This window comes from Fundulus heteroclitus, unplaced genomic scaffold (assembly GCF_011125445.2).
Source record: "Fundulus heteroclitus isolate FHET01 unplaced genomic scaffold, MU-UCD_Fhet_4.1 scaffold_37, whole genome shotgun sequence".
Lineage (NCBI taxonomy): Eukaryota > Metazoa > Chordata > Actinopteri > Cyprinodontiformes > Fundulidae > Fundulus > Fundulus heteroclitus.
The window spans coordinates 1083420-1107345 of NW_023396781.1; the positions used below are offsets into that span (position 1 = coordinate 1083420).

The 23926-nt window shown below is 41.5% G+C and overlaps 1 protein-coding gene across 1 annotated transcript in view; it reads right to left on the minus strand.

The window, feature by feature from the left end:
• The window catches only part of gbf1 (golgi brefeldin A resistant guanine nucleotide exchange factor 1), a 237306-nt gene that overhangs the window by 210890 nt on the left and 2490 nt on the right, over positions 1-23926 (minus strand). The window contains exons 2-3 of the mRNA XM_036130640.1: positions 16923-17027; positions 16745-16811 (exon numbers count right to left, since the gene is read on the minus strand). Coding sequence (XP_035986533.1) covers positions 16745-16811; positions 16923-17018 — 163 coding nt within the window. The 5' untranslated portion in view covers positions 17019-17027. The remainder of the gene's footprint in view (positions 1-16744; positions 16812-16922; positions 17028-23926) is intronic.

Sequence of the window (23926 nt, forward strand, 5' to 3'; positions counted from 1 at the left end):
CCTGAAAAGGTTTGTATTGTACAGTATTTCTAACTACACAAAAAGTCATACTCCTAAATATTTACAGAATCTATTTACAGTTTGTAACTACAGTTTTCACAAACTGCGGTCCTGCAACCTTTAGTTGCAATCCAACACATCCGAATCAAATGAATTACCTCCTCAATATATGTCAACAAGGTCTGCAGAGGCCTGATAATGAGTCAATCATTTGATTTAGATGTGTTGAAACAGAGACGCGTCGCATCCAATATTTGTAGTTCAGTAGTTCTCGTGGATTGGAGTTGGTAATGTAGCAAATATAAGCCAAGGACAACCACTACATTTGATTGAAACTGCTATGCTTCATAGCAAACATTTAACATCGATAAGAACCAACAGTTCTTTCAAGACACAAAGTTAACTATGCAAAGACAGGCAATATTTTATGAATATTAATGAAAGGATTATAATGAAAAATTATAAATGACACAGAGTATTGTTGGGACATTTTTTTTAAAAGGGGACAGTGTGTAAGATTTACGCCTGCTGGTATGACTTGTGTGAAGAATAGCAGCAACTGGTAACTGTTGCAACCACTAACAGATGTTAGTGGTGCACTAAATTAATTCCAAAATTAATTACGAACGACCGAGAAGCATGAGCAGGTGTCGCACTGTTAAGTGCATAATAACTACTACGGAAACCGCAAAGTGTCATAAATATGACAATGTAAAAGTCAAAATACGGCTGAAAGAAGCATATGGTCGCCTGCTGGTATGACTTGTGTGAAGAATAGCAGCAACTGGTAACTGTTGCAACAGACCTCGTCCAATGTTAGCTAACAAGCTAGCCGTCTCTGCCAGGAGGACAGAGTAGTTGCTGGACTACAGTGCCCAGTTTCTAACCATGGCAAAATAAAGTTTGCCGTTATATTGAATTAAACTGCTTAAAATGTGAATGATGTAAAAAATAAATAAATAAATTGATTCGCAATGTCTTAACTAGAGCCATAAACGCTCTCTCATGATGCCATAAGCAGAGTACGTAAATTAGTTGATATGTTTGCGCCAAACGTCATTGCTTAATTCTGTTGTAGATGAATGCAGCGCCATTGAACGAAATAGAAACGAGCATGGCAGTTGCAGCAGGTCACTTTAAAACAGAGCACCCTAAAGCCAACTTAAAGTCAACAGTGTGGCAGCATTTTGGTTTCCCAGTGTTTACAAAAGAAAATGGCAAGAAAACTACAGACAGGACAAAGACAGCATGTAAGCATTGCAAGAGACTGATAACGCACTAAAATAGTAAGACCAACATGTCACAACATATTAGCCGGCACCGCAGCGAGCTATGCTTGCCACAGACACTGCCATAGGAGGAAAGCTTAGCAAGGGGACAAACTACAGTGACTACCACATTTGCAAGTCCTAACTCCAGTGTAAAGGCCAAAGTGATTATACGGTTTATATTATTCATTGCTGTTTAGCTAAAAACATGAGATCATTTTCACCTGTAGAAAACGACAGCTTTCAGGAGATGAAAAAAACACTTTATACACCCCCCCATCACATTCACACTTCAGCCAGATTGTAATGCCCGAACTCTACAGGCAAGTCAAAACTTAAGTTGTTGAGGTGCTTGAAAAGACTGATAGTGTACATCTATAGCAACACAAAGTTATCTTACATTTACAACTCATGTCATTAACGACGCTCAGCCCGGCGGGGGGCGAGTAAAGCCTGGCGGCTCACCGGGCTTATAATACGGTGATATAATATATAATATCACCGTATAATATGGTGGGCAAAACCCTGCTGTTGTCAAGAATAATGCAAGAGACGTGGATGTTGCCGTAAGAGAAGCTGGACTCCGGCCCCATGTTAAGTGTTTTGTTCATACACTGAACTTGGCAACTCAGGCAGGTTTGGCTGTGTCCCATGTATCTTGTCTGTTAAGGTCATATAAAGGTGCATTGTCGCCTTCTTTCACCGCAGCCCTACTGCCACCACAGTGTTGGCTTCCAAACAAAAGGCATTTGACCAGGACAAGCACCACAAGCTTATTATGGATGTTATGGAACAGCAGTCTGGACACGGTTGAACGCTATCGGGAGCAACAGGCAGCTGTTCCAACAGCTCTTCTTAGCATAGACATAAGACGGAATGAACGGGAAATTCTGACATTCGCAATGCCAAGGAAACCTCTGAACCTTTAAAAACTGCCACCACTGTGCTCAGTGATGAAAACATCCATACATCCATCCATCCATTTTCCAAACCGCTTAATCCCTCATGGGGTCGTGGGGATTGCTGGTGCCTATCTCCAGCGTTCACTGGGCGAGAGGCGGGGTACACCCTGGACAGGTCGCCAGTCTGTCGCAGGGCAACACAGAGAGACAAACAGGACAAACAACCATTCACACCTAAGGACAATTTGGAGAAGCCAATTAACCTAACAGTCATGTTTTTGGACTGTGGGAGGAAGCCGGAGTACCCGGAGAGAACCCACGCATGCACAGGGAGAACATGCAAACTCCATGCAGAAAGACCTAGGGGTGTACTCGAACCCAGGATCTTCTTGCTGCAAGGCAACAGCGCTACCCACTGTGCCACTGTGCAGCAGATGAACAATCATGCAGTATCCCCAATATTTCCCTAAAATACATGATATAGCAAAGCATGGAATGTAAAGAACGTGACTCAACCACAGTGACTGCAATGAAGGCAGCTATCCTGGGCAATCTATCAGACAGGTATGCAGGGAATACAACCACCTACTGGAATGCACTGCAGTGGACCCCAAGTTTCGCACCCTACATAATCTAGAGGAACACCTGTGTGAAAAAGTGTTTCACAGGATCAAGGACAAAGCTGTGCAGCTACTCCATCAGGTATTAACTATATTCATTTTTTGTTGTGATAACCATTTCTTGAATGTTGCTGTTGCTAAGTTAAACTTCAGACAGAGACAGATAGATCATCTCTTAAGATAAAAATCACAAAGTGCTTTAAACAGAAGATAAAAAAAAGAAAAATTACAAAGCAGATTTAAAAAGATATGTGTTTTATGAAATGTTTATTTCAGAATCGGGAGAGATCGGCAAACACAAATAAGGACTCAAACACTGTTTCTGTTAGAATATAAGGCACACGTTTATTATTCCCCACAGAACACAGCAGCACAAAACAGCAAGCACTTCGCACACACAAAGTAGCAATCACTTAAAGCCTGGCAAGCTTTCAAACAGGCGTGTTGTTCCATCTCTTACCACGGTTAGGACTGGGAAGTCGGTCAGTCCAGTTAGAGCGCAATCCACGCGGCCGGGCGTCTATACAACCCACGGCTGACTTCAACGACTTTTTATACCAATAAACAAAGTATCAGATGGGAGCGAGAGTGGCCACTTCTCCCTCCCATCTGAGCTGTTCGTCCCGTTTCCAAAACAAAAAACGTTCCCAGCATCTCAGCAGCGTGTGAAGCAAAATAATATTGCAAACTCAGATAATAGCGCAAATATAAGCAAAATAAGGAATACAGAATCAGTCTTTCCCACAACACATTGCCATAGGTTCCCACCACAAGTTAAAACAAGTTATAACAAAATAACACATGTTGTTCTTAGTTTTATGTGAGCAACATAACAGACACGAGCATATATGTTGCCCTTAGTTTAAAACTAACCCGTTTTTCCCAAAATACATTGTGAAAGAACAAAAATAATTCTTTAATATATCAATATGTTTAAAAGAAATCAGTGAGTCTCCTGATCTCACCGTCAGAGGAAGGAAGTTCCAGACTCTTGCAGCAACAGAAGAAAAAGGTCCATCTCCCTTAGTTTTAAATTTAGTATGGGGAACAGTGAGCAGGTCTTGATCACTGGACCTCAGAGCCCTAGTGGGGATGTAGGGGTGTAATAACTCAGCGATGTACACTTGTGTCTGTCCATACAGACCTCTCCAAGTCAAAACTAAGATTTTGAAATGCATTTTATAATAAACCGGGAGCCAATGAAGCCATTTGAGAAGTGGAGTAACATGACAGAATTTAGAAGATCTTTTTAGGAGCCTAGGTGCAGCATTTTAAACAGACTGCAACCGATCTGTTGATGTTTTGGTAAGAAGTGTAAAGCGCATTGCATGAATTAAAGTTTCCATCTCAGGATGAGAGACAATAGGGTTACGTCTGGCAAGATTTCGCAGATGGCGGAAACGGCAACAAAGCAGAGATTTAACTTGATTTTCAAATGTAAAACCTGAATCAAGAACAGGATTTCCACTACACGCAATTCATCGTGGCACACTGCCACGGCAAAATACAATATATTTTTAATATCTGTTGAAACAATGTTAAGCATATGAGATATAGCTTATATTATGTATGGGTCTATATTTGTGAAGTTATACTAACAATAATCAGAGTTTAAAATGAATTTAATTATCAAGAAATGAAATGAAAAACCATCAGTGCCTGATCCTTTCTGTTTGTTTGCAAATGTCGCAGCTGGCTGCTACCGCGCGGTGCGCTCCTCTGCACTGTGTCACAGACCCACCACAGCTGCTGCTGCCTTGTCCTGACAGCTCCGCATGCAGTCAGGGAAAAGAGTAGAAAGATTCATGCAATGTATTAAAATTCATAAATAATTTCCTAATGGTCATTTGAAATAAGTGATTAAATGGGGTTGGAACTACAATTGTTTTTTGTTTTTGAAAAAGCATCTTATTCCTCCAACCTGGATCAAATGTATGAATAAATATGCAAATTAGATGAAGTTTCCGCTTTAGAATATTTCCGCAATATATTTCCCTAAAGATATATTCAACGTTGCAAGTTTTTACCAAAATAATTTCCTTTTCAGGAGATAGATAGATTTTCCAAAAATATAATCTTCATAAATTGCAAATTCGAATTAATCAATACAATTGAGCTGCAAAGAACATTTACCTGCATCAAAATATAATTTGAGAGACTACTGCCACTCAACTGCCATTTGTATTGAGTGGGTTTTTACGAAAACCTGACTGAACTTGGTCCGAAATGCTGCCCTGATCAAGAGCAGCGGTTAACTGCTTGACCACAACTTTCTCTGAAATCTTGGCCAGAAAGGAAAGCATTGAAATGGGCCTGTAACTGCTGAAAAGAGAAGGGTGCAAATTAGGCTTTTTTTAAGAGTGGATGGGACCAAGCAGGTACCTGACCGTAAGCTAAAGAGGCATTTATACTATGTCAAGTACACAAGGACCAATGCACTAAAAAAGCATACAAACAAGCATGCAGTTAAAATGACCAGACAGCAGGAAGATACATTCATGGTGCTCACAAGCCTAGCTAGCTCAGGAAGGGACACCGGCTAGAAACAGTCTAAAATAACAGGCTGAGCTGGAGTGGAAAAATGCTGTGTAGTCTAGCTTCCCAAAGGAGAACTAAAGTGATGGAGGAGCAGAGGCCAGCACCTTAAGACCTGCAGTAGAGTAGCTTGAGACAGACAGCAAAACCACAACCACCTCCCCCCCCAAAGATGGCCTTAAGCCAGGCATACACTGTACGTGTTTTTGCTGTTTTCGGGCCGATTCTTCAGTCTTAAGAGAATTTTTTGGATCGGGCCGAGTTCCAGCTTGATCATGCGTCCTGCGTCGTGTAGTATACGGGGGGTAGCGAGGGGTGATTCACCTCTCACAACCACCTCCTGATCAGGAATCGGACGGTCGGTTGAAAATCAAACATGTTTGAAAATCAGTCGGCCCTCGTGAGTGATCGTGAGCGATCATGAATGCGTCCTGCTGTTGAAGCAGAGTTAAGACAGTCTACGAACCGATTTCCCCCGACCTCACACACGCGCAAACAAGTAGATTCTTCTTTGTCTTCTCAAACGAAAACATAGGAGCGGAGAGAAGGATGACAGCGGTACGTGTGAATTTCCAAAGCAGCGCGTTTTGTTTTAGTAAGCCTCACATTTAACAGTGAGCATTGGCATTTCCACCTTTTTCTTCCTCTACTGTTGACATTTGGCTCCCGGGTAGATGAGTCCAAGTAGCGCTATCTCTCTACGGGGCTGAGTCCAACGTGTGGTTTTTGAACGCACTGTGTGAGCAGTCAGGTCGCATCAGAGTGTCGGGCCGTACAGTGCAAGAACAGATATGGTGAGCGGTGAACTTTAAAACCCTGCGGTTTCGTCGTACAGTTTGAGCTGTATACGAGTACCACGACTGAAAATATCGTACATTAGTAGATCTAAAAAGGGCCTTTTGTTTTATCAACAGATGCTGCTCCAGACCACATACAAAGGGTAGAAGCAGCAATCATGTATAGAAGGGAAGAATGTACACACACAACAAATGTGTACTTAGTCACATGTATGACAGTATATACATTCATTAAGGGGGTGACCGAGGAGAGAGCCCATGGAGAACTTTGCTCAGCTTATTCTAGTCTGTGAAAAGTGTTCCAGGAAAGGATTCCAGTAGTATGAAAAAGTGTCTTTAGAGCCTTTACGAAATCTTTCCATCTGTATTATGGACATCATGTCCGTCATCCAAAGGCGAAATGAAGGGGGAACAGATGACCACCAGTCCCTCAGGATTAGCCTCTTGGCAACAATCAGTCCCAATTCTAATGGTTGCCGCATTGCAGCGGGTATAGTCCCCTGCACCCGAGGGCATCCGAAAATTATGAGTTCTGGTCCAGGTTGTATGGGAGTCCTGTACGCCTTAGAGTACCAATCAAACACTTTAGACCAAAGATCCGTTAATAAAGGACAAGACCAAAAAGCATGAGATAGTGTACCTTCAGAAATGTTACACCTGTCACATGTTGGGGAGACAGAGGGATAAATCTTATGCAATCTGACCTTTAAATAGTGTAGCCGATGCAAAAAAAAAAACTTTGGTTAAAGCAAAACGGCGTCTGTGCTTATGTATTTGGCAGTGCAAGGAAAGACCTGATCTGATTTAGAATCCTTAATTCGTGTCTTAACATGAAGCTCATATTTCGATAGGCTTCTGGTTTTTCAAGGCGGGCAAACAGCAGAGCTGGTAGCGAGGAATTATTCACCAGATTGGATTCCATATTGAGCCACAGAGGGATACTAGTTATTGAGTTACCTGGGGAGCCTTGTTGCCAATACATTAATGCTCTGAGGTTGGCAGCCCAATTATAGTGTTTAAACACAGGTAGGCGCAGACCTCCCTGTTCCCTAGGCCTCTGTAAATGCGCTTTAGAAATCCTGGGATTTTTCCCGTTCCATATGTAGGATTGAATGATCGAATCCAAGTCCTTGTAGAAAGTTGCTGTAAGATAAATAGGAAGATTTTGACATAAATACAAGAACCTAGGTAGGGAGATCATTTTGATTGAATTAATGCGTCCGATCATTGACAGAGGCAAAGTTTTCCAGTACTCGATATTTTGCTTTAATCCTGTCATAAACTCTGCAAAGTTTAGCTTGAATATGAGTTTGGGGTCTTTGGGTATAGTAAGACCAAGGTAGGTAAAATGGCTCTCAACCACTTTGAAAGGGACTTTTTGTAAAAATCCAGATGGGAACGAATTGGAAAGTGGCATCAACTCACGCTTTGACCAATTTATTGTATATCCGGAAATTTTACTGAAAGATGTAATCAGGCTGAGGAGGAAAGGGACAGATTTTACAGTGTCGTGCAAACATAATATCACATCATCGGTGTATAAACTAATGAGTGTTTCAACACCACCGACTCTAAGACCTTTAATGCGCAGGTGCGCCCTTATTGCCACAGCAAGTGGTTCCAATGCAATAGCAAAAAGTGCTGGTGACAGCGGACAGCCCTGCTGAACTGAACGCTGCAGGCGAAAGGAGCCGACCGATCATTATTTGTCAGGATGGAGCATAGGGCTGGATGATAATTCAATAACAATATATATCGATCGATAGACGTGTGGCGCGATAAGAAAAAAAAAAGGGTTGATAAAACTTCGACAGTTTTCCTTCCTTCCTTTTAGCCTATCATATTAGTTGATGCTACAGTCGCTACTTCCTCTCGATCAATCGTAATCGCGGACCCAGGCACACCGTCACAAAGCGCCGCCCTCTCAAACCACAACACAGACCACATGAATATGTCGCAGCAAGGAGCGGCGGAGGAAACGGTCCCAAAACGGGGTTTTACTAGTTTGCCAGTCTGACAGAAATAAACCACAGTGATTTGTAAAACTTGCAAGGAACTGGTAAAAACAAAGTCTGGTAGCGCAACCAACTTGTTTCATCACGTAAGTCGCTCACACCCGCAGCAGCGCGAGCTGTGTCGGCCCCGCGCGACACCGCGTCATCTTCGGAGAAATCTTCTGGAAGTTTAGCAGGTATAGCAGGTAAACTGGGCTCCCTTCTTTGTGATAAAATGAAAAAGCGTCCAAGCGGCATAAGGATATCATGCATGCAGTAACGTGATTCATAGTGAGAGGATATGCTGCTGTTGTCTACAGTTGGAAAAAACCCTGGCTTCAAACAATTACTCGCCACTCTTGATCCGCGATATAAAGTTACGGGACGCAGGTTTCTCTAACAGCGCTCCCTAAATTGTGCAACTAATGGAGGGAATCAGTGCAAAATGAGCTGCAATCTGTGTCCTTACACGCCACAACCTCGGACCTCAGCCCTGCGTCAGCCTCTCAATTATGAAACCTAAGAAGTAACTAGTGTACTGTTCCCACTTAAATAGGCTATTTTATTTATGTATTTGGTATATTTATTTTGGTCATTTTACTGGTCACTTTAGTTTATTCTTTGTCAGTATTTAATAACATAACTCAGGTCTCTTAAGTTATTTTTCTATTTTATTTTTAAAATTCTGTTATGGTTAAAGAAGTTGTTGAAATAAAGATTTAATTGGAATTCTATGTTTATGTTCTTTATTAAAATTAAATCATTTAGCAATATCATAAAATGTCCAGGCAGATTTGCACATAAAATATGGTTTTAAATATTTTCAATAATTATCGATAACGATCAATATGCATTTTTTTTTTATCGATAAGCTTTTTTTCTATATCGTCCAGCCCTAATGGAGCACATGGGTTCTTGATATATCAGCTTCACCTAGGAGATTAAAGTCTCGCCGAACCCAAACCTACGCAATGATTCAAAAATAAACAGCCATTCTACCTGATCAAAGGCTTTGTGTGCATCAAGGGCTAGAATAGAGGCATTAGTATTTTTATGGTCGAAGTATACAGTGTTAACTAATCGTCTTACATTAAAAAAAGATAATCTGCCAGGGATGAACCATGTTTGATCCGGATGAATGATAGATGTTAAACATTTATTCAGTCTTGTGGCGGCGGAGCTTTAACTCCCACCTCTGGGAGAACTTTAAACACGTCCCGAGGGAGGCGGGGGACATTGAGTCTGAATGGACCATGTTCCGCGCCTCTATTGTTGAGGCGGCTAGTCGGAGCTGTGGCCGCAAGGTTGTCGGTGCATGTCGCGGCGGCAACCCTCGAACCCGCTGGTGGACACCAGCGGTGAGGGAAGCCGTCAAGCTGAAGAAGGAGTCCTACCGGGCTTTTTTGGCCTGTGGGACTCCGGAAGCAGCTGATGTGTACCGGCAGTCGAAGCGGCAGGCGGCTCGGCTGGTCGCCGAGGCAAAAACTCGGGCGTGGGAAGAGTTCGGAGAGGCCATGGAGAAAGACTTCCGTACGGCTTCGAAGCGATTCTGGTCCACTATCCGGCGTCTCAGGAGGGGGAAGCAGTGCAGTACCAACACTGTTTACAGTGGGGGTGGGGTGCTGCTGACCTCGACTCGGGACGTCGTGTTTCAGTGGGCGGAATACTTCGAAGACCTCCTTAATCCCACCAATACGTCTTCTGTTGCGGAAGCAGAGCCTGAGGACTCTGGGTCGGGTTCTCCCATCTCTGGTGCTGAGGTTGCCGAGGTTGTTAAAAAGCTCCTCGGTGGCAAGGCCCCGCGGGTGGATGAGATTCGCCCTGAGTACCTTAAGGCTCTGGATGTTGTGGGGCTGTGTTGGTTAACGCGGCTCTGCAACATTGCGTTGACATCGGGGGCAGTTCCCCCAGATAGACAGACTGGGGTGGTGGTCCCCCTATTTAAAAAGGGGGACCGGAGGGTGTGTTCCAACTACAGAGGAATCACACTCTTAAGCCTCCCTGGTAAGGTCTATTCAGGGGTTCTGGAAAGGAGGGTCCGTCGGATAGTCGAATCTCGGATTCAGGAAGAGCAGTGTGGTTTTCTTCCTGGCCGTGGAACACTGGACCAGCTCTATACCCTCAGCAGGATTCTGGAGGGGGCATGGGAGTTTGCCCAACCAGTCTACATGTGCTTTGTGGATCTGGAGAAGGCATTCGACCGTGTCCCCCGAGGGATCCTGTGGGGGGTACTCCGGGAGTATGGAGTACCGGACCCATTAATAAGGGCTGTCAGGTCTCTGTACGACCGGTGTCAGAGTCTGGTCCGCATTGCCGGCAGTAAGTCGGACTCGTTTCCGGTGAGAGTTGGACTCCGCCAAGGTTGCCCTTTGTCAACGATTCTGTTCATACCTTTTATGGACAGAATTTCTAGGCGCAGCCAAGGCAGCCAACGGGATTCGTTTTGGTGGCCTTAGGATTGCGTCTCTGCTATTCGCGGATGACGTGGTCCTATTGGCTTCATCAGGGCGTGATCTACAGCTCTCACTGGAGCGCTTCGCACTCGCAGCCGAGTGCGAAGCGGCCGGGATGAAAATCAGTGCCTCCAAATCCGAGACCATGGTCTTGAACCGGAAAAGGGTAGAGTGCCTTCTCCGGGTTGGGGAGGATGTGCTGCCCCTAGTGGAGGAGTTCAAGTATCTTGGGGTCTTGTTCATGAATGAGGGGAAGATGGAGCGGGAGATCGACAGGCGTATTGGTGCAGCGTCTGCTGTGAAGCGAGCGCTATACCGATCCGTTGTGGTGAAGAGAGAGCTGAGCCAAAAGGCGAAGCTCTCGATTTACCAGTCGATCTACGTTCCTACCCTCATCTATGGTCACGAGCTTTGGGTCGTGACCGAAAGAACGAGATCCCGGATACAAGCGGCTGAAATGAGTTTTCTCCGTAGTGTGTCTGGGCTCTCCCTTAGAGATAGGGTGAGGAGCTCAGTCATCCGGGGAGGTCTCAGAGTAGAGCCGCTGCTCCTCCACGTCGAGAGGAGCCAGTTGAGGTGGCTCGGGCATCTGGTCAGGATGCCTCCTGGACGCCTAATGGTGAGGTGTTCCGGGCACGTCCCACCAGGAGGAGGCCCAGGGGAAGACCCAGGACACGCTGGAGGGACTATGTCTCCCGGCTGGCCTGGGAACGCCTTGGGATTCCTCCTGAGGAGCTGGCCCAAGTGGCCGGGGAGAGGGACGTCTGGGCCTCCCTACTGAAGCTGCTACCCCCGCGACCCGACCCCGTATAAGCGGAAGAAGACGGACGGGTGGACGGACAGTCTTGTGGCCAAAAATTTTATGATTATCTTGCGGTCAACATTTTGCAGTGCAATCGGCCTGAAGCTGGCTGGGTCAGTTTTGTCCCTCCCCTTTTTAGAAAAAAGAGAGATGTTGGCCTTGTATAAGTCCTGGGCAGTTTTACATCATTTTTCGACACAGACATCATTCTAAACAAGAAGGGTGCCAGAAGGTCGCAAAATGTCTTATAGAAATCCGAGCCAAGGCCATCAGGCCCGGCTACTTTGCCAGGTGGGAGGGATTCTATAGCTTCTGTGACCTCATGAAGCGTCAAGTCGGATTCCAGATAGTCCCTATCAGACTTATTGAGTTTAGGCAAAGGGAGGGAATTGAAAAAAATCATTAAAATCGGACTGTATTGCATTATTCTCGGAAGAATACAAGTTGATATAGAACTCTCTGAATCTAAGATTTATGTCAGCAGGGTTGTTTAAGAGCACGCCGGATTTTGACTTGATGCTATGGATTGATCTTGTGGCTTGGGTGCCCTTGAGCTGTAGTGCTAACAGTTTTCTAGGCTTATCGCCAAGCTCAAAATTCTTTTGTCGTAATTTGCAAAGCAAGTTGCTAACCTGGCTGCTCATAATTTTGTTGTATTTATATCTAAGTTTAAGTATTTCCTTGTAGTCGCCAGGTGATTCAGAGATTTGGTACTTTCTTTCCAGGTTGGAGAGGGCACAGTTGATTTCAAATAAACGTTTATCTCTTTCTTATTTAAGGGCTGAAGTGTAGGAAATTATTTTGCTGCGTAAAACGGTCTTTAATGCTTCCCACAAGATTGGATCTGATACTTCACCATTATCATTTATTTCTATAAAGTTCTTTAATTTGGAGGTAATGTATTTAACAAAGTTATCATCGTTAAGAAGGTTTGCATTAAGTCGCCAGGAGTAAATCTGTCTGGGGAGAGACAGATTTAGTGATATAGCTAGGGGACAGTGATCTGAAATTAGTATGTTATGGTATTTAGAGTCAGCGATTTGAGAAATAAGATCGTTACTTATTAGAAAATAATCAATCCTGCTGTAGGATTTATGCACATGTGAGTAAAATGAGTACTCTACTCGTGGAATGCTGAGCCCTCCAGATAATCAACCATATTGCTTGCTTTGAGAAGATTATTTAGAAGTTTGGTAGACGCAGCTTCTCATATTGGTTGTTTAGATGATCTGTTAAGAAAGGGGTCAAGATAATATAGCAGGGGATTTAAATCCCCTATTATTACATTTGAATGGCTATCGTCGGGAAGCAGATCAAAAACTTTTCTAAAAAAATTATGATCATCTGAATTGGGGCCGTAAACGTTAAGGAGAATTAATGGTTTCGAATTTATGGTGCCAGTTACCATCACGTATCTGCCCATAGGGTCATTGACCACAGATGATGCCTGAAATAGGATATTCTTTCTCAATAATATGACCACACCGCGAGCATGTGAGGTGAATGGCGACTGGTATATTTGAGACACCCAGCTACACTTTAGCCTGTCTTGTGCGTCTTTTCTAATATGGGTCTCTTGTAAGAAAACAATGTCTGCAGCCAAGGACTTTAGGTGTTCATAAACTTTGCCCCTCTTCATTACACTACCAAGACCTTTTACATTCCATGAGATCAGTTGCAGATGTCTCCCCCCTGTCCGCCCCCCACCACGAGCATCACTCATTGAACGCATATATTGTCAGAACTGGCAGTTTGATATTGTGTGATACAAACAAATAAGAAATGTGCATCTGAGTAGAACAAAACAGACAAATAACACACACCCCGACTTCCCCCCACCCACATCCCGGCATCTTCAAAACACGCCCCCACAAACACGCCCCCACAATTCGTCGATTAATTAATTCATCTCAAAAAAAAGGAAGCAATGGATTTTGTCAGGAACAGCAACATGTCAAAAAACATTTCCATTATGAGAAAAGAAACAAGATGTAATGCTCACGTTATCTACAAACAGATCCTTCAATGTTTGCAGCAAGAGGGTAGCAGCATCAGATTAAAAAAGCTAAAACGGCTTCTAGAACTCTGCTTAATAATTAAGGGAAAGTTCTGCAGTGTCTTTGCCACATTTCAGGCTTCAAACATACAGACATAAAACTGGAATTTTTTGTGAAGAATCAACAACAAGTGGAACACAATCATGAAGTGGAACGAAATTTATTGTAATGGATGGTGAGCTATTTAAAATAGATTCCCTAATTAATATTTTTGTAGACTCAAGTTTTGATTAGCATTGTGGTGGTTTATGTTTTGTTTAATGTTTGCAATTTGTAATGTTTTGAGTGTTTTGTGTGTACCTCACGGGCTGCTGTAGATAATGAGGGCGGGCTCTATAAAAGCTGGTACAATCATTGTGCCAATGAATGGCTTGAACTGTCAAATGTGTAACCAAGAAATTAACATAGTATTCCCCAGTGAAAGCAGCGAGGTACGTTTTTGTTTGTTTTTTGTTGTTTTGTAAGTTTGTTTTGTATTCTAATATTTGTATATGTTTTAGTTTTCACTGTGACTTTGGTGACTGAGAGACTGTGTACCTTTGGTGACTGTGATGGATCTTCATCAAAGAAAATAAAACGCTAAAATCACCCGTCGAGACCGGCTGAATAATTCAAGTACTGGGGAACTGCTACATATTGGATATTTCAAACAAAATTTGGCGTGCAAAATTATTCAGCCACCTTAAGTTAATACTTTGTAGTATTACCTTTTGCTGCAATTACAGCTGCAAGTCACTTGGGGTACAGTTTTGCACATCGAGAGACTGCAATTCTTGCCCATTCCTCCCTGCAAAACAGCTCGAGCTCAGTGAGGTTGGATGGAGAGCGTTTGTGAACAGCAGTTTTCAGTTCTTTCCACAGATTCTCGATTGGACTTTGACTAGGGCATTCTAACACCTGAACATGTTTATTTGTTAACCATTCCATTGTAGATTTTGCTTTACAATTTGGATCATTGCCTTGTTGGAAGATAAATCTCCATCCCAGTCTCAGGTCTTTTGAAGACTCCAACAGGTATTCTTCCAGAATGGTCCTGTATTTGGCTCCATCCATCTTTCCATCAATTTTAACTCTTCCCTGTTGCTGCTGAAGAAAAGCAGGCCCAAACCATGATGCTGCCACCACCACGTTTGACGGTGAGGATGGTGTGTTTAGAGTGATGAGCTGTGTTGCTTTTACGCCAAACATAACGTTTTGCATTGTTGCCAAAAGGTTAGATTTTGGTTTCATCTGACCAGAGCACCTTCTTCAACATGATTGATGTGTCTCCCAGGTGGCTTGTGGCAAACCTTAAACAAAACTTTGTTATGGGTATCTTTGAGAAATGACTTTCTTCATGCCACTCTTCCATAAAGGACAGATTTGTGCAGTATACGACTGATTATTGTCCTGATCCAGAACGCTGCTGCCCGCGTCCTCACTAAGACTAATAAAGTAGAGAACATGGACCCGGTTCTGAAGTCCTTCCACTGGCTCTCTGTATCTCAGAGAATAGACTTTAAAATCCTTCTGTTAGTCTATAAATCCCTGAATGGCTTTGCACCTAAATACATCACAGACTTGTTATCAGTGTATTAACCCTCCAGACCACTAAGGTCGTCTGGCTCCAGCCTACTCTGCATAAGTGCAGAAAGCCTGAGTTCCTTTAAATCAAGATTAAAAACACATTTGTTTAGGATTGCCTTCGACTGTTCTAGTTAAATTGTTTTACTGAAACATCATTAGTTCAACTTTGTAGTCCAACCTTTTTTAATGTTTGCTTTTAGTTTCTATTTTTCCATGTTCTATTTTGTTTCTACATTTTATTCCTGCTTGCTTCTATTCAGTTTTTTTTCCTGTATTTTACTCATGTAAAGCACTTTGCATTGTTTCTGTACTGAAATGTGCTATATAAATAAATTTGCCATGCCTTGCCTATGGACCGAGTCTCCCACCTCAGCTGTAGGTCTCTGCAGTTCAGCCGGCGTTATCATGGGCCTCTTGGCTGCATCTCTGATCAGTCTTCTCCTTGTATGAGCTGAAAGTTTAGAGGGATGGCTGGGTCTTCGTAAATTTGCAGTTGTCTGATACTCCTTCCATTTCAATATTATCGCTTGCACAGTGCTCCTTGGGATGTTTAAAGCTTGGAAAATCTTTTTGTATCCAAATTTGGCTTTAAACTTCCCCACAACAGTATCTCAGACCTGCCTGGTGTGTTCCTTGTTTTTCATGATGCTCTCTGCACTTTAAACGGACCTCTGAGACGATCACAGAGCAGGTGCATTTACACAGAGACTTGATTACACACAGGTGGATTCTATTTATCATCATCAGTCACTTGTTGATTCTTCACAAAAAATTACAGTTTTATATTTTTATGTTTGAAATGTGGCAAAAGGTCAAAAAGTTCAAGGGGTTGAATACTTTCGCAAGGCACTGTATATTGGCATTTTAACACTTAAAGCAATTTATATTATGCAGACCAGCTTTTTGCATGTTTTTACAGGTTATTTAAATATTTGTCATTGGTACAACTCTTTAAAGTGCAACTCACCCTGATGTAAAAGCATAACCCCGCCCCCAGAAACATTTTGAAAAATACCACCAAATTGGGTGGTTCCAAGAGAAACAGCTAAGTTTGGGGATGAGCAGTGGGGGTTAAGCGGGGCTCAGGGCTGCAGTCAGGACGAGGCAAAGTGACATGTTGATTTTATCACAGATCTGTCTTTTGAGGTGGAGGACTCAACGTGCTTACTCAGCGAAGACCGAAGCCGGCATTGCCGAGGCAATGGAGGTACAGTTTCTGAATGGTAAAGTGATGTAAGCAGCATCACTGCTGACATGTGCTAACAATCAAAGGCTAAACACGATTGATCAATGCTCTTTATGCTTGCGATTCCAAATCCTGAGTCTGACTCGCTGGGGAGCATCCCTAACTGAGATGTTTTTATACCCAAACACGGGACTATGATGATGAAAGCATGTACCATTTGAACCAATAGCAAAATTCAACTGCAATAGCCACTGTACAACTCTAAGAGGGCAGTACTAAGACGGCTTTAAGACAAATATTGCTGAACTAAACAAGTTGACATAAAAATTTAAAAAACAAAATGCATTGTAACACTAAAGTAGCACTCTTAGTCCCAGTTTATACAGTTTATCTGCAAAAAAAGTAGATTTTGGAGTGAGTTAAACTTTAAGTTTGGAAGACTTTCTTGCCATCACCCTTGAGCTACCTCTGCAAGTCAGGACTCAGGCTATACTGAATCATCCTGAATACTGAATACATGGTAGTTAGTATTCTTTAAAACTGGCAAACCAGCACCAAGCCTACCTTTTATGTTGTTGAGTATTTCCTTAAGATGGCCAAAGCTGTTCAGTAATGGGTCTTGTTCTTCATCCTGATGAGAAAAAAAACAGAGCTTGTTGAGGTGCAGTTCTGTTCTAGTCACACATCTAATTATTTTTTTCTTTGTGAACTGAATTTTAACAAGGTAAAATTAGTAATGTACCTGTGAAGTGTGGTTATTCCATCGAGAGTTTCTCTTAATAGCTCCAACAACCGTGGTTATTTCACCTTGGACAATGTAGATGTTTTTGTCGACCATGCTGCTTTTCTAATAGACAACAAAAATACAAGATAATTCAGTTAAGGCTTTTAAAAACAAAATACAGGACTTTAAAACAGCAATTCTACAGTGATTCAAAATTGTTTCCGAAGAGAAATCTCTAGATTATTTCTAGTTATAGTAAGTTGCTCTAAAAGTAATTTTGCAACATGTTTAAGAAAAAGTCATGATTTTTACTCTAAATGGTGTAAGGACTGCTAAGGCAAACTTGCACATTAGCATAAAAACATTATAAAACATCTTTGATTTAATAACGATATACATAGACTATAACTATATAAATAACAAATCCCAAACTCTCTGGCACATTCAGTTACATGCATCTTTACACTATATTTCCATCTTTGTTTGTCAGGTTCATATTCATTTCAGACCAGTTTCTGAATAGGAAAAACATTGACTCCATCCAGACACTTAAATACTTTTTGCACTATATTTAGGTGCACCCCACGTTTTTTTCACAGCACTTTCATCACCACAGCATTATAAAGTATTGATTTTTCCCCTTACAGACTGACAGCAATGCAAATAAATGATTAAAGATACAGATTAACACTATTAAATTCTAGTACAAACATATTTTTAGAAAAAGAAATGTAATAAAACAAAAAAAATTTACCGTAGTTGTTAATTTTAAAGTGCATGCCGATCTTAAAATTTCAGAAAGGATATGATTCTGTAGGCAAGTGATGTATTTTGGACACACATTTTTCTCCACTTTTTTTTCTGGGTTATGAATATAAGTAATCTACTAAGGTTGCACAATATTAGGAAACAATATGTGATAATGTTGGAGAATGCTGCAATAGGGCCATGTCTTGCAATAAATAAACAAGTAAATAAACACTGCTGTCTTTCTGCTTTGAATTCATCTTTATAAGAAAATGTTGCTTCTGGCCAAGGTCTGCTGATTAGGCATTAACACAATTTAACGCTATAGTTGGTAATCTTGTCCCTCCCATCGTGAAAGTAATCAATACATTATGCATTCAGAAAAAAGGAGGCTAAGAAATTTTATCTGAGAGCTGCAGGCTTGTGAAAACTGACCAATCCTTGGCCTTCGGTGCAAATGGCAGGGATCGGTCAGAGGATTGGTCAAGCTCTCATCTCATCCAGCCCTCTGTCCCTCAAGTTCTGGGGGTATCTCCTTATCTATTGGTTGTCCCACATGCCAATCATTCTGACATGCTCATGTAATGCCAATGGCACATTCCTTCTTAGTTTCCTCTTGTTGGCTGCACATGTGCACTTATAATGTTTATGTATCCAGTTAGCTTTGGTGTTAGCCATTCATTGTAGCTCTGCTGCTCTAACTGTAAACGTTGAACATGGCTGAGCGTCGCAAGACGCAAACCACATACAATTTTAAAAGAAGAAGAGGAAGGCCTCAGATGAAAGAATTAAGACCAGAGTGGATTTGGGAGATTTTTTCACGCGATCCCACTGAGGAGCAGAAGAGCAAGTAAGACGGTGTTGCGCATGCGCACTTATTTAATAGGACTTGAAAAAAATGGACTTGAAAAAAATGGACTTGAAAAATCGCCGTCTCTAACTTTAAGCTGGGGACTTTCACTATTTTCATAGACTTTGAAGACTGGTTTTAACAGATTTTGTTTTCACAACTGAAAGACACTTAAATGCTTCTGAAGGACTACAGACTACAGGATTTAAGAAACCAACTGAAACCTACTGAACGCTTCAAATGCCCATGGAAACTTTTGCAAGAATAAACATACCAGTAGGTGGCAGTAAAGAAGATGTTCTCAGAATAAGAACAGGCTGTATTTCTGATACACTGAGCTGATACACTGACTTGCTCCAAGGCAGTTGCGACTCACAAGCACCTGCACAGTCACACCCACTCTGTGCCATACTAACAGGTGAGCGTGGGAAATGTAGAAATTTGACACAAGAACTTAAGCCAAGAAGTGCGCTCACCTATGAAGGGTAAAACATTCGTGAAGAGTCTGCACGCCTCACATTTTGCACACTGTACACCCAGGTGTGTGGGAGCCTTGTGTGTCTCCTAAACCAAGCCATCGCTTCTGTTTTCAGCTCAGTCACCTGGGTTCGAAGACAGGTAAACTCACACTCCCGCCAGGAGAGAGAGAGAGAGAACGCTCAGTCGCAACATATTTTTACCTGCTGTGTTAAACATATCTGCGTTGTAAAGGAATCCAGTTTCTGGGGATGGCTACACTAAAAAGTCGGGTGCACTGAGCGTCTACTAGCTGCGCAGACGACGCCACTGTCAGTTCTGATGGGGCGTACATTAAAACAAATGCTTAAATAAGAGAATTTGTATTGCTTGTGTCGGGATAAATGTGCACTTTTCTGTTGAGCGCTACAACAGAGAAAGGACACATTTGTTTATTTCATGTGGTACAGCACATGATTACTTCAATATACCGAGAACGTTTGCCTAATACAGGATTTCCCCCAGGGTACTATGAGCCTCACCCCCGCCAAGCTAAGAGGCGTTGTGTATTTTAAATGCTTCCAAGTCTGAAAGCGACATAAAATGGTCATTAAAGCTCCCGTGTGAGAGAAAACCTCCCGGTCTAAGTGGCTAACGCGCCAGCTGTTATTAGCTTAATGTGCGGTTGTTTGAGCTCTTCTCAGAACCCATAACACCACCTACTGCCAGGATTAGCACCTTTTTCAAACCTTGCAATACAAATATGAGGATGATCATGTCTGTTTCTACTCGATTACTATTAAACATTAAAGCTTAATATAGCACGTTCTCAACAAGAAAAATAGTTCTATGGTCATTTTTTTAGCTATATTGTATATTAATGAAAAGCTAAGTGGAAGAAAAATCTAATCTATCCCCCAAAAAAGAAGCAGTACTATGTTACTGTGTTGTTAATTAACTTAATACTATTGATCCAAATGGAAATGCATGTTGCCATCAAAAAGCGAGGCTGGATGTGACATCAGAGCTCTGGGAGCTGACTTTTGTTCTACTTTATTTGTAATGAAACAACATTATAGTTAACACGAACAGCAGTAAGTATAAAAACAACCTTATTTTTAAATTTACCTTTCTGATCATTTATTTGTACTCTAGACCTTTAACTCACAAAATATCAAAATGTAGATCAACCAAGAATCCACAAGAAAAAAACAATTAAAAGTGAAACAATGCTCTTTTTGCTTATAACAAAAATTGTACAACAAAAACATTTGATGACCTCAAATTAGAGGAAAAAAGGTCTGGATTGTGACTATAAAATTACTAAGAATAGTCAAATGTATCAGAGCATCTCAAAACTATTTAAAATAACTGCTCTATATGTTAGACATTAAACACACCACACAAAATATGAAATGATTCTAACTTGTAACTACAGAAGCCAAAGTCCAGACAGTGACTTTAATTACCCTGAACAAGAAGTCTCATTAATACAAAAGCCACATAGGCTCTGTGCCAAGAACAAAAGCATGTAAAAAGCCTCAGGTTTGAGAGAACCTAGCGAAATGTGAACACATTTGCAGTAGTACTTGTGGACTAGTAGTACTATCCTAGGATCCAACCATCACTACAGGGGGATCAGATTCACTAGAAGCACTCACACACTGCAAGTAGGCAGACAGCTCTGCATTTATCAAACGAGTAATGATGTGACTTTGGAATATGTTTTTGCTTTTTTAAAGAAACTTTCAAGTGTTTTCTTTTTTGGTGCTGGCTCTAATAATGCCGGCGCTTTACAAGGCTGTGAAGGAGATGACCCTGCAACACCTTGGTCACACATTATGGCTCAGTACTTTATTTCAACCAACCTTTCTGTATTAATGTATGTTGTTTTGAATCTGTGTCCACAAATTATGCCATATCAGCAGGGTGCCAGAGGAAGGGTCATCAAATTTCTCCCAGTGGAAAAACAGGATAGATACTAATAGGACTTTTCTACAAACTCTACTGTGGCAAACTCTACTCCACATTGTGTGCTTTGAGAGTTTTTCAACAGGCTTTTTTTCCCCATTACTGGCAGTTATTTTTTTTTAACCCTACTCAGAAGGTAGTATGGTGACTGTTGAGTAGAGCTCTTACGTGAGCAGACTGCTAGTCATTGATTGGCCATGGGTGTAGCCAGCCAGCCACCGCTGACTGGTCGTAGGTGTGGCCGGCCAGCCAACCAGTCGACAGTGGAGCAAGGGAAAAAAAGGTTTACCATGATTTGTCAACTCATTACTACAGTGAGGGAAAACTGGCTTCACTACATTGAAAGTTGTGAAGTTGTGTCTACAAAGACTGTGTGGTTCAATAATTAGTTCACGGCCGCTGATCTGTCCAGTGTTGTGTGTCGTAGAGTGCAGAGCAGCCGCTACTGCTTTCAGTGTGTGAGAGTGAGAGAGTACAATCAGAGCCATGTCAGTGCCTGATCTGATGAGATCCAGATGTCCGGTGGATTTTATTTCAATCCTTAAAAGACATTTAAAGAAATTCTTGCATTTACATTATTTTTTGTGTTTTTATTTAAATTATTATTTCTTTGTGTTTTTATTCAGCCATTTCTCATATTTCTTCGAAGTTAATGATACACAATAATGCTTAATAGCAGCAGGGTGCAAAGCGAAGGTGCGGCTTAAAGCAGGGGTTAAAGCATATCAATTTGACTGAAAAAGTTTTCTAGTAAGCGCTTATATTCCCGGGGCTGTGGACGTCATTAGTAACCACATCACCTACTTTACACCTGTACATTGACTTCACTGTTACATTCAATAGAAATCAATCCTATGATCATACAAGGCCAACAACAGCCATGGACAAAGAGGGACACATAACCAACACTATCATGACGTCATACATTTTAATTTGACACAGATCGCACTTTACAATAATCAGTCTCTGCTTTGCCCATTATCACTCACCAATTAAATATCACACCTCATGCGTTTATAAAAAGGAAATACTTAACTTTTTTAAAGTTTATAAAAACGGTTATATTTTAGCCCAGTGACATGTCCAAGATGGACTGTGTCCCTACTTCTCGCTCATTGACTGCTGAAGATTGTCACCAGCCCCCCACGACCCTGTGTTAAGTCAAGCCGCGTTTCCCCATCAAATACGGCATGACGTAACACCTGTACGGAAAAGCAGGTATAGAAAATCCATGGATGGGAGGTTAAAAAAAGGTAACTTGCTTTTAAAGATGAACATTTTTAATTAGAAAAAATTCTGCTGAAAGAGCATTCCCAAAAAAAGGTGGGTTAATGTTTTTTGCTTGTTGTGACAAAAGGAACAAAGAGGATCAATATTTGGAATATATTTATTCAATACTGAATTTACAAGGTAACACCTGTGTAGAATTTTAAGGGACACCTCCCGTACTTTACTTGAGACAAAAAACTTTCTTGGCAACAACCATGTTTGTTCCCAATCATTATCTGAATAAAGATTGTTCCAAAAAAAGATTGAGGCAGGTTTGCTAACAGTAACCCTCTGGATTATTTCTCTAATATGTTTATGTCCAGTTTTAATACTAAGGAATGGATCTGAATTACCAATAAATAACTCTGGAAATCTGGGATATTGGACATGGGCGTTACCCAAGGTTGATATACGAAACCTCAAACCTGCTGGAATAGCATCGAAAACTAGAAACGTTAAATTTCTTCAGAAATTGAAGGCGCCCGCCTGGTGGTGCGCATAACCGTCAAAGCCAAAGCTTCTGAGTGATAAGGATTTGTCAACATTAAAACCAGCCGACAAGAGAAGGTCTGCATCGAAGCAGCATGGAAAATTGGTGTTATTAAAACACGATTAAATACGTCAATGTAGCATGAAAAAATGAAATATGTGAATAAAAATGTTAAAGGCTTCAATAAATGGTGAAATGTATTGATTTAAATTCAAAAATACTTATTTAAACCCAAAGGAAAATTAAATGTAGGGTAAAAATGTAAAACTCTGAGATTGCCAAACCGGGTTTCAAACCTGCAACCTCTTGATTGGCAGCCAAACACCTAACCCACTGGTTCGTGGTTTTTGGTTAATTTTGTCACCAGGGTAACTAGAAATGACGTCAAGTACAAAAAGGCCGCTTCACAACGTCGAGACGAACGTTTTGATGTATAGTATGTGAGGGTAGACCCTACGGTTCGGCCTGTATTAACGGTGATGGACCCTTATTAGGTGAATAGTATTAGGCTCCGCCATGCATTTTCAATGCATAGGCGGGCGCCTAACAACAGCAAATCCTTTAGGGGTCACAGGGAAAATTATATTTACAAAGAAATTCACCATAATTAAACAGTTGACCATCCTCATTAAAAATTGTTTTACAGATAGAATATCATTATCCACCCTGTTCTTGAGAAATGGGAATTTATGCTTGAAGCAAATATTTTGGTTATTCCAAATACAACAGTTATGAGGGGAAAAGTTCTGTTTATAAACCAATGTCCAGGATAAAAGTAGTTGTTTATGGAAGCTAGATAAATTAACAGGGAGCTTTTCTATTTTGTAGTTACATCTTAATAAAATGTCTAGGCCACCCAAGGATTTAAAGACTTTTGTAGGAATCCAATGCCACATTGAATAAGGAGTTTTCAAATATCTTTGGATCCAATTAACTTTGAATGTAGAATGTAGGGTATTAAAGTCCAGAACATTGAAACCACCTGAACTTAGTCTATTGATCATAACATTCTTGTTAATAAGATGGGGCTCCCCCCCCCCCCCCAATGAAATCAAAGAGTAGTCAATTTTAGTGCAAAGGCTGTTTGGGACATTAAGGGCTGAACTGGCATAGACAAGTCGAGACCTTCAGTTTTGGTCAGCAGGACTCAACCAGTGATAGTCAGGTCTCTTTGGAAGCATAGATTAAATCTGTGTTGGCAGGAGGGTATAATTGGATCAAAGTTTTTGTTAATTCTTG